At 38.2% G+C, this 14,532-nt stretch overlaps 1 protein-coding gene and 1 long non-coding RNA gene across 3 annotated transcripts in view; both read right to left on the bottom strand.

The window, feature by feature from the left end:
* LOC139118504 (uncharacterized) overlaps positions 1-14,532 on the bottom strand; it is a 263,409-nt gene that overhangs the window by 31,360 nt on the left and 217,517 nt on the right. For both annotated transcript variants that reach the window (XR_011548746.1, XR_011548747.1), the window contains exon 5: positions 5,175-5,261. This is a non-coding gene — a long non-coding RNA (uncharacterized lncRNA). The remainder of the gene's footprint in view (positions 1-5,174; positions 5,262-14,532) is intronic.
* On the bottom strand, positions 9,316-13,593 carry LOC139118500 (uncharacterized). Its single transcript, XM_070681813.1, has 2 exons — positions 13,038-13,593; positions 9,316-10,495 (listed from the first exon to the last, which is right to left on the bottom strand). The coding sequence occupies exons 1-2, from the start codon at positions 13,513-13,515 to the stop codon at positions 9,324-9,326; spliced, it is 1,650 nt and encodes a 549-aa protein (XP_070537914.1). The 5' UTR covers positions 13,516-13,593; the 3' UTR covers positions 9,316-9,323.

The following is a 14,532-nucleotide window of genomic DNA, read 5'->3' as shown; positions in this document are numbered from 1 at the left end:
ATTCGCAGATGACACGACTGCTGCCGGTTTCATTCTCAATAACGATGAAGCAGCATACCGAGACCAGGTGGACGAGATGGTTGATTGGTGCGATCACAATAATTTGCAATTGAATGTAAACAAGACAAAAGAGATGATATTTGACTTAGAAAGAAGAATAAAATCGATCATCTACCATTGAGGATTCTTGGCAAAGATGTTGAAATTGTTCACACATTTAAATTCCTGGGCACGCTGCTATCAAACGACTTGAAGTGGGATAATAATGTCGATCACATTGTCAAAAAAGCACAACAACGCCTCTATTTCCTTCGCCGTTTGAAAAGCTTCGGTGTTAACAAAATTATACTAAAGAAATTCTACCGGGCTGTTGTCGAGAGTGTCCTTACCTTTTCGATTAAGTTTGGTATAGTGGTACTACTCAAAAGGATCGCGCCAAACTAAATCGGATTGTTAAGACAGCTGCGAAAATCATCGGTGATGATCTTCCGTCGCTTGAGTCGCTTTTTAAGACCCGCGCCATTAGGAAATCAAATTCCATAATTAGAGATGTTACTCATCCAGCACATACATTATTTGATTTGCTACCGTCAGGCACTCGATATAGATCTATTAGGACAAAAACCAACCGTTTCAAAAATAGTTTTTATCCAACAGCTGTTCGACTTTTAAACGATTTGTAGTGTTACTTTTGGTGTCTTTTTAAACTTGTCAGTGTGATATTATGTTATTTGTTGTTTTATTTCTAGCCTGAGCTCTGCAGATCCACCCAGAATTCCATTGTATTTTCGTTGTTATACATATGGTAATAAAGTGTTATTATTAAACAAACTTTGATAAAATGGTAGCAAATTGAACGAGTATACTTGACGACATATTCAACGTACCAATAGGTCTCGCCGTCAGGAGAAATGAGGTCAACCATGGATATATTGCCTGCAATTGCAAACGGCATTGCAAACCGCATACCGATCCCAGTGATACTATAGGTAAGTTACTTTGACATATCTCCTTCATATGCGTTTTTTATTTGTACAGACTTTTCTGAAGATATACATTCGGTATATCGAGGATATCTAGTTGCTTCAAAGTTCAAGCCAGGCATCAGTAAAACTGCCGATTTGCGATTGTACGGTTCAAGAAGACAGGGTGCTGAAATAATATACACAGTCAATCCAACACAATTGTCATCAATAAAATTGCCGATTTTCGATCACCATGTAACCAGTGTTTCATCTAGGCTTTTGATCTGCTTCATGAAAATGCTGTTGAAACAATATACTACGCGTAAATTTTCCGTACGCTGATTTTGCACATGAAAGCCTGCCTGTTAAGAGTTACGTGTACATTCACAAAGTTCATTGCCCTAGCCCGATACGGTTTCTGTGTCACATTATCTCTGTACGATTGAGAAAAGGAGACAAATGAAGTTTTTATGCATTGTATGGATGTCCATAACACTCTGAAAATAATTCTGATGGCAAAATCGACACGAACAATCGGACTTTATTGTCACAGAAACGTGTTCAGTGGGCGAGTCCCAAAACCCGGACCGAGACGAGTCGAGACGAGACCAAAAGACCTCCTATCTTACTGATAGAAAAGTTACGGTTTTTTGCACATAGGCAGCATCTGTATCAATGCCACGGGCGTTGTTCCACTTCTGTCTTAGTTAGTCAAAGAAGTGATATCCCACTCCTACCATCGACTTATGCTTGTTCATTTTCGTACATTCTAGTCAGTGGTTACATAGCCCTCCGAATCTGAATCTTAATCTGAGGCTGCCTCAAATTCCGCACACATAACATACATGAATGTACTATCGGTAATGCAGAAAAATGGTGCAGCCACTGTATTAAAATTAAACATATGAGCTCTCAGTTTACTTTCCTTTAATGTGTTTATAAATGGTGGATCTAATTTCTAAAAAATGATTAGTCTCCTGTATGTATGTTTCTAACACAAGGTTACCTATTTTGAATTCACAGTAGATATCATAGTAGAATCTTAATCTGGCGCTTATCGCTTATAAGCCAAAATGCCGACGCAGTTCGCATGTTTCAAGGTCGCCTTGAACTCAAGTTGAAAAACCTCAACAAATCTTTTTTCAGTTGTTCCAATCGTTGATTGTGCTATATCTTGCTTTGTGCATCAATCTTTGACACTATCAATAAACTGCAAGCTTACTGTAGTGTTGTATATATGATGTATTTACAACGCTTGGCCTGAGGGTCATTATGGTCTCGGCTCGACTCGTCTCGGTCCGGGTTTTTGGACTCGCCTGTTCAGTGCAGACGGCATGCAATGAAAGTCACAAGCAAACTGTGATGTCAATGGCCCACACAATGGGTCCTGTTTTTGAATTCAGTGAACAGACAAACTTATTTTTCGGGGCAAATAAACCCGTACAAGTTACAAGTTAAGTTCCCCAAAATTTTAAAATCCCCTCGAAAATTCCAGTGGAAGGGGACCAATCCCCCACCCTGGTGTAGTATCCTAGATGAAACACTGTGTACCGGTAATATGGTTCAGTCTTTGCCAGCCTGCAGCCTTGCTTCACTTTCTTTTTCATCGACAGGCCTTAACTGGCTTATTGATAAGTTCGCTAATGTAAATTCTCACTGGATTTTAAAAGCTACGTGAACCTTTTGTCTGCACTTAAGCACTGTAAATCATATATTTCACATTTCAGTAACTTGTGTTTCTCATTCTTCTATCATTTCAGAGTTCATCTGTGACTGTATTAAGGCTTCACGTTGAAGGAAAACTTCACAGTTTTACACTATAAAAGTATCAAAAACGCAAGCGATTAAATTTAGAGCGTAGCCCTACATTTGGCATTGTGTCGTTTCAGCATGGAAATCCCTTGGTTTGAGTGAGTAAACAGAATTTGTAAACATGTTTGCTGCGAAGTGATTTTACCTAAAGTAACACTTTTATTTCCCATGGTCCATCTGGGTGAATTGTATCTATTTAAATTACACCCTCGCGATTCTTCAAATGTGTATTGCTTGATATATAGTTTGATGTCCTTTCCATATAGAGGATCTCAATTTCATTACTACTACCGGTATTCGTTCAAAGCTTCCTATATTTATTCTATACATCAGAATAACTTTTGTTGGAATTGATAAGTACTGGAAATATTTGAATAAACTACAAGAACTTTGATCTATTTTACAATGCTGAGATTAACTCTTCACAATTTCTCAGAAGAAGTTTGATTCATCAAACAATGCTGAGGTAAACATCTCACAATATCTCCAACATCAGTTGTTCATGACAGTAAACTTGGACTAGTTTGTACTAGTTTTGATATAACATTATGCTAGCTTCATAAAGGTTTTAGACTTTTTTCCTTTGTTGTATTCAGTGTAATTTTTCCCGTAATCTTTAGTAATAAATGAGTGTTTCTTCATCCTACATCAGGTGTTATCTTTTTTTACTCACGTGTGTGCTAGTTCACTGGCATGGTAACTTTGATAAGCTGTGTCATTTATCTAACAGGGTGACGAGGATCTCCAGCTGCTTGTGTTGTATTGTTGTGAGCCATTGAAGTGAGCATGACATGAGGTAGAAATAAATATATTTTTGTGTGTACAAATAAAATATGACCCATTACATGCAGTATGATAATAGTGAATGAGCAATGTCCATTTTGAGCTGTTATATGTCTTCAAGTGGTCTAATATGAGCTGCTGTATGTCTGCAGGTCAAAAGTCATGGGCTGAAAGTTGTCTGCAATGAGCTGTGGCATGTCTGCAGGTCAAAAGTCATGGGCTGAAAGTTGTCTGCAATGAGCTGTGGCATGTCTGCAGGTCAAAAGTCATGGGCTGAAAGTTGTCTGCTATGAGCTGCTGTATGTCTGCAGGTCAAAAGTCACGGGCTGCATTTGAGCTGTCATGTGTATGTCATTGATCTGCATACCATGCCCCATGAGCTGCAATTTGCAGCTCAAAGCTAATTATATATGCACAAAATCAGACCATTTGCAGATATCTGCAAGTGATCTGCTACAGCCGAGCTGCGAAGATCTGCAACAGCCATCTGGCAGGTCTGCAGGTTTGGTAAGGGAAAAGATCCTGTTTTGCAACGTTACCATCAAGTCCTACACTTTTACAAAGACTTCGCAAATCGCGAACTTTCATTCGTTTTAAATCTGCAAAGTTTGGATGAGGAGTTGAGTTACCAAGGCTCGCCATCTTGAATCAATATGTAAACAGTAGTAGCGTCGTGCGTTGCCATGTCCCTACTTCAGCATTCGATGTAACATCCGCCGCAATGCATGCTGGATATGGAAAAAGGTCTATAGTCTATAGTAGCTAAAAACTGTTAAAGCTTCCCTTTGCTAACACGTACCCCTCCCCCCCCATGAAAATGGCCCAGTCACAACTTAGAGATACAAGTAGAACACATGAACTGGTGAAATTGCCCCTAACTTCTGTGGTAAAGGAGAAAATTCCCCCTGTTGATGCCATCTTGGATGAAACATTCCATCAACCCAAGATAGACCCAAAATCAAATAATTCATGAGCAATATTTACAGGAAAATATATTATATTTACTGCTTTTCTAAAACCACACCTGCTTATCTTGAATAGACAAGGAATTACATTTTTGCAGCCTGCTGGAAAGGGTCTGGAAATTACCACTACCGGCTGCATTTCAAGAAAATCTCACAAAATTTCACACCTTACAATTTTGGAAGCAATCACATGAGCAGTTTCAGAGTTTTGTAAAAACATAGTGGCAAAAACATCTCCAAGGGTATATGTCACTGTAACTTGAACAAACCAACATAGGACATTTAAAGCAACCTGGTTTAAGAGAAGTCTCTTGATATGTATGCACTACTATATCTGATTTGCTGAGAAACTTCAGTGGTGGTGTTTCAATTGTGGGAATTAGAGATAACCACTACAACACTGCTGGGAAATACACTCACAGGTTCTATGGGCCAATTACTACAACACCGACAGATATGTCACTGATTTTGCTAGAACGAGTCATCACTGATGACACAGTCCCCGCTCGCACCATTAATTGACATGCACATGCACACTACAATACAATGCCTGTGCCCCAGTTTGAATGAAATCTGTTCAGGGATAGTTAAGTTATGCTGTGCATCACTGACACTGGGGCTGATGATAGAAAAAACATTTGCAACTTACTTTCTCTCCTGTGTCATAGCTCTGGCATGTTTGAGAGATAATATTGGTGCAATGCAGCTAGTCTTAAAACATCTGAATCAGAACAACCTAGGTAGAAGTAGGAGAAAATGGTATCATTAGGGACTTGTCAGTTTCTTCGGCCGGGGGGGGGGGGGGGGGGGGGGGGGCGGTGGTTTATTTTTTGTGAACGTCCAAAAATGACTGACCCCCCTCCTTCATGGAAAATGGAAAACTGAGTGACCCCCCATGCCAACTTTCAAAAACTGAGTGACCCCCCAGCCATATACACACATGCATGCGCGTGCACTTAAATCCTACCTTTATAGATGCAGTCTATTTTTACTTGTTTCAGTAAACATTTAAACGTACAAGCTACCCAAATCTCGTTTTTTCTATGGTGAAAATGGAGCCTAACAAGGAATACATCAAGTTCTAATTTTGTGACCTTATGAATTTCAATCATGTACTGTAGCAACTGGTTCAGAAGCTTTTTACTGTAAGCAGTATTTAATATCCAAGTAGAATCATGCCCTTACACTTATCAAGTACAGAATTTTAAACCAATTTTAGCCTGGTTTCACATCTGTTGTGAAGTACTGGCAGCCAGTCTGATAATATGGCACATGTCACCAAGTCTAATGAGTACTGTTGCTGGAAGGAATATATTTCACTCATCTTCCTGACCATTAAATACAGATATGACAAAAGTATGTTCTCATTTAACATTTAAAACACCATAATTGAAAACCTTATACACTAACAGGAAGAAACCCTATCATTTTCAGGTGATCAATGTAATGTACAAAATATCTTGTCAATTTTTCCTTTAAATTATGTGTCTGAACACTCACCTACATTGCCAGAATGATTTGCAATTCATTTCAGTCCATCAAAGTGTCCTGTTTTAAACAGGACACTTTGATGGACTGAAATGAATAATACTCCAGGAAAATTTAATTACAGTAATATATGTTATGTGTTACGTGTACGTCTCCATGTGCCTGCCCTCCTGCCAGATCTAGTTACTACTAGTTCAGGATGTGCATCATTTCCCTCCATATCATTGTCTGAATTACTGATATCACTGTCACTTTGGCTACTTGTATCACAAGACTCAGAGTCATCATCACTGGAACTTTCAGTGTCACTGCACAGGCGATGCATAGCATGTCTCCATGTTCCTGCTCTCCTTCCTGATCTGGTAATACATGTTTGCACGGTGATGTCTCCAGTGCTACCATCAGACTCATCTTCAGATGTACTGCCAATTTCATTGACCACAATATCATCAATGTCAGAGTCTTCATCAGCCTCATCATTAGATGAATCTCTATCCTGAGTTTGACTAACATGATCCATGATTCTTTTTTTGGTTCTTTCATCTCTTTCTGCTTTTCTCAGAACATCACATGTTATTGCTTTTATTTTATCTATTTTCTTGCCTTTTTTAGACAAGCTGTGCATGTCTAAATACTTATTACAGTGACGGCACCAATAATTTTGACGATGAGATACAGCTGGATATTGATACACTACCGAATTAGGTTTGTCAGTTTGCTCTTGAATTTACCCTTTTAGTGGTCAACTTTTACAACTTTGCGCCAACATCAGACAGACTAAAACAGCAGGTGACGCAGCAAGATGTCTGTAAACTAATTTACTATGTAGTATGTTTATATCTTTACAGCAGCTATCAGTTTCAATGGTGACACACACACAGACTGGTTGCCAAGTTTTACAAGCAGTTCAAATTCACGGAGAGGTGGTAAAGGTGGTAAAAGAACTATGTTACTGCAAATTTAGACTCAGAGGACAGTGTTCTTTGTAGTTGAATATCAATATAATACAATCTTGTCAATAGAAAACTGTTGTCTGAGTTTTTTAGGCTAAAAAGTTGCTGACACAAAGACCTTGGGTTGTTAGTTTTAGATTTTTTTGTGTTTATAAAAACGTTGGATCAACCAGAAATGATAAACACTCTTACAATGTTGCAATGTTTTTATCACTTGTCGCTACAATCTTGTCAATATAGAAAACAAATGACGTTCACGAAATAGCCTGAAACCCCCAAGTTCACTTCGTACTGAAGTAGGCCCCGATGTCAGCTCATTGAGAAATGTGGTGTCATTCATTTGTTGATAACCAAAGTAAAGTTTGTTCATTTTACACATCACTCTATTATTTTTGAAGTCATGAACTTTATTGATATTCAACTACAAAGAACACTGTCCTCTGAGTCTAAATTTGCAGTAACATCGTTCTTTTACCACCTCTCCATGAATTTGAACTGCTTGTAAAACTTGGCAACCAGTCTCTGTGTGTGTCACCATTGAAACTGATAGCTGCTGTAAAGATATAAACATACTACAGAGTAAATTAGTTTAGAGACATCTTGCTGTGTCACCTGCTGTTTTAGTCTGTCTGATGTTGGCGCAAAGTTGTAAAAGTTGACCACTAAAAGGGTAAATTTGAGAGCAAACTGACAAACCTAATTCGGTAGTGTATCAATATCCAGCTGTATCTCATCGTCAAAATTCTTGGTGCCGTCTAAATACTGATTAAGTTCTAGCACAGTCATTGTTTTCAAAGAGCCATTAACGACAATGTCTAGCCAATTATAGTCAGCATAGACTTTCTCTTTCTTCTTCTCTTGTTGCTGCTTTCTGTCTTTTTTCGGATTTGTTTCATTTGCTCTAAATTGTTCAAATGTTGAAGGTATAATTGTACATGTTCCTCATGAACAGCAAATTTCTTGGCAAATCTTGCAATGTTTTCATCAGTGTCCTTTGCAGAAAGTTTGCCACTGTGAAACTGCTTTGTAATGTTCACCCTTGGCTGCCAGTCATCAGGTTGTCTTGGTTGTCCTTCACAATCAACAGTTGGTGTCTGGAAAACATCCATGAAATGACATGGTCTTTCAGGGTCAGGAATTGGTTGTGGTATTCTTTGCATTGTAGGACCTGTGAAAGGGTGAGTTTCACAGAAATCGCAGACACTGCCATATTCACTGCAGCCAAACTTGATGAATTCCATGAAAAGCTCCCCTATCTTGAAGTGTTTCTCGATGAAGTCAAACATTTTTTCAAAGTAGTGGGAACCAGGGACAGACCGTTTTGCTGTTACATTTGTCGCTCTGGCGTATTCATGAAGCAGGTCACGGTTGTCAAAAAAGAACATATCTTTTGCCTCACATGAAACAAAAGCTTTGATGTATTCACTTAATACAGGAGCACCATCAATACGGCGTGTAACTTCATTTGCTACTTCCCAGGCATTTTTTGTCATTCTTGTTTTCTCATGTTCTTCATAGTCTGTTAAAGTCATTTTATCTATCTCTTCTTGGCTCATGCCTTCAAATCTCTTATGAGTCTCCCATTGAATGGTACTGCCGTCTACTACTACCAATTGCAGAGTTTGTACGCTCTGCTTCTCCCTGACCACTATCACCACGAGACCGATGACACCGAATCCGGTAATCAGAGTTGTGGATCAGAGCAAGCTCAGCTTCCCTAAACCTCACTTCTAAATTGGATACACCCACGCCTGGCCCTGCATCAGTCAGGTCTGCCCACCTTGGCTTGACTGGAGGAAGACACAAATCAACAAAAACTTCAACTGTGGCACAGCATTCTTTCAGGAGCTGACTGGATATGGCTACCAGTGTGTCAGAATCAACAACCGAGTCTGTTACTAGGTAGTTTAGTAATTTGGTAATGCCACTCATCACTTTCTGAATTCCAGGCACCACTCTGGTTGAAAAGAGTTTCTTTTCTTCCTCTGTGCTGTCACTTATTTCCATTTCTGTAAGGGCTATGTTGATTCTGTTCTGCAAATGTTCAACCCTTGCCTTTTCATATGTACAGTACTTGCAGTCCTTGCCTCCAGCAACTTTTCTCATGTCTTCTTCTTGTGTCATCTGGATGTACAAATTTAAGTCATCCTTAACTTGTGCACAAACTCCTCTGAATGGCTGAGTATAATGTACAGCAACATTTTCTGTGACTTCAAATACATCTGGATGTGTATGTCGAAGTCGCTGTGTTTCAGATGCCCACACTGACCCGGATGATCCAATCAGAGCCTTTGGTTTTACAAATACAAAATGGCTATCAAAATCAGTCACCAAGTGTTCTGTGCCATCATTGTCTACTACTGCTTTTTAGTGAATATTCTGTGCGCTGATGGTGTAATATATACTGCCTTTTCGGGCCAATCATACTTCGGCAACTTCTTAGCTTGTTGGAAGTCTGCCAGAGTTGCAATTCTCTGTTTTCTGGTTTTTTCAAAACCTTCAGATGTACCAGGCCGCAGATATGCTTTATCATCAATGCTTCTCATGAAGCAAAATTTCTTCGTTTCTGGATCATCATCAACAAAGAATCTTCGTTTGATATTTTTTACATGAGCCCGTTGGTAATGAGTGTTCTCATTGGATGAGTCTTCTGCCTTCGGAGGTTTTTTGAAACAGAAGAGCCCTTTTCCTCTGTGTTGCTTGGCTTGAACAGAGTGTATGCTGCGAGGTCTTGCAAGATTGTACACTGTTGTCGATGATCTGATGAGCTTTTTGTTTTTTTGCAACAGCCTATAGTTGGCTATGTTGAGAAGGTCACGTTTTTTCACACGCCTATTAGTATACATAACAGTTTCCTGACGCCTACCATGGTAAGTACTCTTGTCTTCAATGCACTTGGCAATGAAGTCTTCATCATCACTGTCTAACATCTGCTTACGACCTTGTGGTACCAATAATCGTTTCCTCTTCAACCTTTCTGTTTCAATTAGGAAGTCAGCCTTTCTCTTCACAGCTTTTTTCTTTTTAACTTCATCATTCCTTGTTAATGGATGAATGCGTGACTCTGTGTGTCTTAGCCTTTCTTCCAAAATGTCTATGCGATCACGTACTTGGTTGAGTTGAACATCAGTCCAGCTGGTTTTCTTCCTATCCAAAAGGCCTTGCAAACTAGTGATTTGCTGAGAAATTTCAGACTTCTTTGCTTTAAGTTTAAGGTTAAGCATATCTGTAGCAGCTACCGTAGCATTCTTAACCTCTATAGAAACATCCAGAACTCGTTCAGTGTCCCTGGCTATGTTGTCAGAATCAATACCCACACTGATGAGCTCTGACCTAGACATAAAACAACCAAGGAGAACCCTGGCACAGACCTTGTCCCACTCTGTATCCATGGTGCCCAATATTTTCTGAACAACGTCCTTGTTGTGTATGTCTAGCCTGGTGAATTTTCTATTACCAGAGTTCACAATCATTTCCAGAAATTTGGCCACGTCAAAAGTGGGAGACTTCAAAGTGATAATCCTCATCTCTATTTCATGAAAGAAAAGAAAAGAAAGAAGTCAAAAATCAGTTTAAACAGTATAATTAATACTCATTAATATGAAGACTGTCCATTTACTCTTTCCCAAATAAAAAATCCAAAGCACTGGCAATATTGCTTATCAAATAATTTTTGTATGCATCAATCCCTCACTTCACAAATGATCAATAAATAGTTTTACATTAAATGAAAAATTTAAATTTTGAGACAAAATGCCCTTTTCCTCATTATTAAACCATTCATGTTGGGACTGTTACAATGAATTCTGCTACCACTATACCCGGCTATTACACTATGATAAAAGTTTTTGACATAAAACTGGCAATGAACTTAACATATTGAAAAGAAGGAATTTACACACACAAAGATATACATTCCAATGTTCAACATGTAAGGCTTGATTGTAAATGACAACAATGACTTATAATTATGTTGATCATGGTCAAGTCTACCACTCTATCTGTAAGATTGGTTGCTGTTGGCGCTACTTGCTATTACATAATCTGTTGCTGCATGTAAAATGCTGACTGGCTATGTATTTGAAACCCCAATTTAATAACATAGGGCCAAAGTCCCTGAAGCTACTATAGACATGGATACAAAATTAAATATTTCATGACTGTATGAAATTATCTCACAAAGGTCATCCTAGGGACCTGTAACCAAATATTAAAGCTGTCTGACCAGCGGTTTTGAAAATACAAGCGACCCAACAGTTGACAGATCTCTGCTTTGTTATGTAGAGAATAACCTTTTGTGAAACATGTATTGATGAAGAAGGTGGATATCTTTGATAGCTCATTTCAGGATGGCCTGACCAAAAATGGAAAAAAATTCCTTAATTCCTTTACGTCATAAAAAACAGCATATCTGTCAGGTTATAAAGAATCTTCAGCTGGTTATCTTTATCTGTATTTTCATCCTATTAACCAAGCACATTTAACTCTCAAATTAACATGGCAAATAAGTTCTGTTGAATAAGTTGAGCCTGTAGGTAATCAGAGAAAGCACACAGAAGAGACAAATGTTTGAAACTTAAGAAGTTCAAGGTCATCTAAAGCATTACATGGAATCATGTAACACTTTCATTGCACAGTTTACACAGATTGCATAATCGCTATAAATAGCACATGAGGAATCTTACAGCCCAGCTTTACCATAAAAACCCTATCACTTTGACCACTCTTTCAATTGACCACTCTATTTTTTTCCTCAAAAAGTAATTTTATTTTATCCTTACCAAGTCAACCATAAATGGAAATTAGAACTTTCTCTATCTCTATTTACTTGACCACCCTATCATGACAAACTATTATGAGCAATTTCCTTTAGATAACATACAGGGCACAATAAATGACGGTTCAGAATATGTCAAAGTTGGGATTCAGGAAAGTTGCCTCTACATGTTTTAATCGTCCAAGATGGTAAGCATTTCACTATGAACTGTCAAAAAAGTTGAACTTTCTAATAATTTTACACTAAATTATTTTGGCTTTGAGATTTCCTAATTAATTCAATTATTTAAAATCATATTAATTATTTTTTTCTGGGTGAATTGATAGGGTTTATACAGTACAAGAATTACATACAATGTAAGTCAAAAATGACAAAAATATTCCTTAAAAATACACATTTGCATATTTCATCACAATTTTAACAAATCTAAGTTGGGTTATCCCTAGGGACCTGTATACCAAATAACAAAGCTGTCTGACCAGCGGTTATGAAGAAGAATATTTTTTACCAAAAACACCTTTTTGGCGTTAATTTGCATATTTTGAACAATATCAAAAAATAAAAAAACCCAGTTTCAATCACTACAAGAATTACAGTACAAGAATTACATACAATGTAAGTCAAAAAATGACAAAAATATTCCTTAAAAATACACATTTGCATATTTCATCACAATTTGAACAAATCTAAGTTGGGTTATCCCTAGGGACCTGTATACCAAATAACAAAGCTGTCTGACCAGCGGTTATGAAGAAGAAGATTTTTTACCAAAAACACCTTTTTGGCGTTAATTTGCATATTTTCAACAATATCAAAAAATTAAAAAAAACAGTTTCTCAAAATCATATTTTTAATCTACACAACAAATATCAAACCAGTAAGTACTGCGGTTCTCAAGATATTTGAGTGGACGGACACCTCACAAACGGACATACATACATACATACATACATACATACAGACTGACGACGGACGCCGGACGGATACCCATCCCAATAGCTTCTATAGACTATAGTCTATAATAGCTATATAAATACACTAGTGATTGATTAGCGAACGTGACATTTAAACAATGTGTTGTTGGCTTTAGCCTCTATAGGCTAGCCAAACGTAATCTATGTAAATGTGAACATATGCGATTCTGTTAAAAAACAAGGGACCCCCCTCCCCAATGAGCTACACTAGAATTTGAAACATAGGCCCTATCAGGCTAACTGGCTACCATACAAACGCATTAGCGTCCTCCCATTGTGTAATATCAACAAACAGTGCAAAAGTTAATGAATAAACTTACCAAACGTTTTGATGGTCACCAAATCAACACACAGGCCATGTTTGGGATGCAACAGATTCACTTTAAAATGATCAGCATCTACTGGGTTTTTGTGGTGGCTGGAGTAAAGCTCAAACGCTTCTTGGAAGGGCATATATCCTTTCATCTGTCCTTTCGCAGAGTCCACATCCGTCGACTGTTTGTCATCCAACATTAAATGTTCCAGGATGTCAATTAATCCCTTGATATTCTGGACAGATAGGTCATTTCCTTGCCGCTGAGCCTGGTTCAATAAACTTTGGAGGCGGACATGGGTGTCCGACGGATCAGCACAAGGCTGCAGCGATGGGGATACAGTCAGAGAATCACTTTCTACCTTTGATTGACGTATTTCCTTCCTGGTTGTTGGTGCCGTTGAGTGTTCATGGCCATGTTTTCCAGGATTGCCGTCTGGTTTAGAACTGCTTTGAAACGATACCTGTTCGGAACTTTCTTGCATTTTTGCGTTCAGAGCGATGATGGTTAGTCAGAGCAAGGTTTAAAATTCAGTGTGTGGCGTGGCTATACGCTACGGGTAAACAAAGGAATACTTTCTTTAAACTTGTCAAGAACCAGCGCTCTACAAGTTCAAACCTTCCAACCAGTATTTCTGTTCGGAAAAAATCTTATCATGAAGAAGAAATTCTACAAGGATGGCATCATCATTTTTCTAGCCTTGCTACACCAGAGAGAAATGATTTATACAACGATGATTATAGAAAACGAGCAGAATTTGACCTTCTGATAATTAATGACCTGTGTTCACACCATACAGATAGTCCACTATATATTTCATCTGAAGACATACTGAACGCCGTTGATAAACTGAATACTGGCAAGGCCCCAGATAATGATGGTTTGACTGCAGAACATATCAAACTTGCAATTCATGAACTGCTACCAATTCTTCTAAATCTTTACAATGCTATTGCTCGAACCAGGACCATCCCACCCCATATGAAGAAGGGAATTCTAACTCCGATATACAAAAAGAAAGGTGACAACTCACTGGCCAACAATTATAGAGGAATTACAGTTACTCCTGTCCTTTCAAAGATTTTCGAAAATATTCTTCGTTCCAAAATACTGTCAAAGTTATCAAGAATACAAAACCCATTGCAACGAGGATTCACCGGAGGTATCTCTCCAATGTATAGTGCTCTTATAATGCAGGAAGCTGTTCTAGAGTCAAAGTCTGCATCCAAGAAATCTTATATTGCTTTACTTGATGCAAAATCAGCTTTTGATGTTGTCAACCATGCAAGTCTCCTTCGCAAGCTGTACCATGCAGGGATTGATGGAGACTTATGGCTTTTAATTGCGGATTTACATAGGGATGCAACAACACAAGTGAAATGGAACAGAGAAATATCCAAAGACTTTCACATCTTGCAAGGCGTTAGACAAGGCGGAGTTCTCTCAACGGATCTCTACAAGTTATATATCAACGACCTTCTAGATATACTTACAAAAACCA

This window comes from Ptychodera flava, chromosome 19 (genome assembly GCF_041260155.1).
Source record: "Ptychodera flava strain L36383 chromosome 19, AS_Pfla_20210202, whole genome shotgun sequence".
In the NCBI taxonomy this organism is placed as follows: Eukaryota; Metazoa; Hemichordata; class Enteropneusta; family Ptychoderidae; genus Ptychodera; species Ptychodera flava.
The sequence above is the reverse complement of the archived record's forward strand: the minus strand, read 5'-3'. Positions and strand labels throughout refer to the sequence as shown.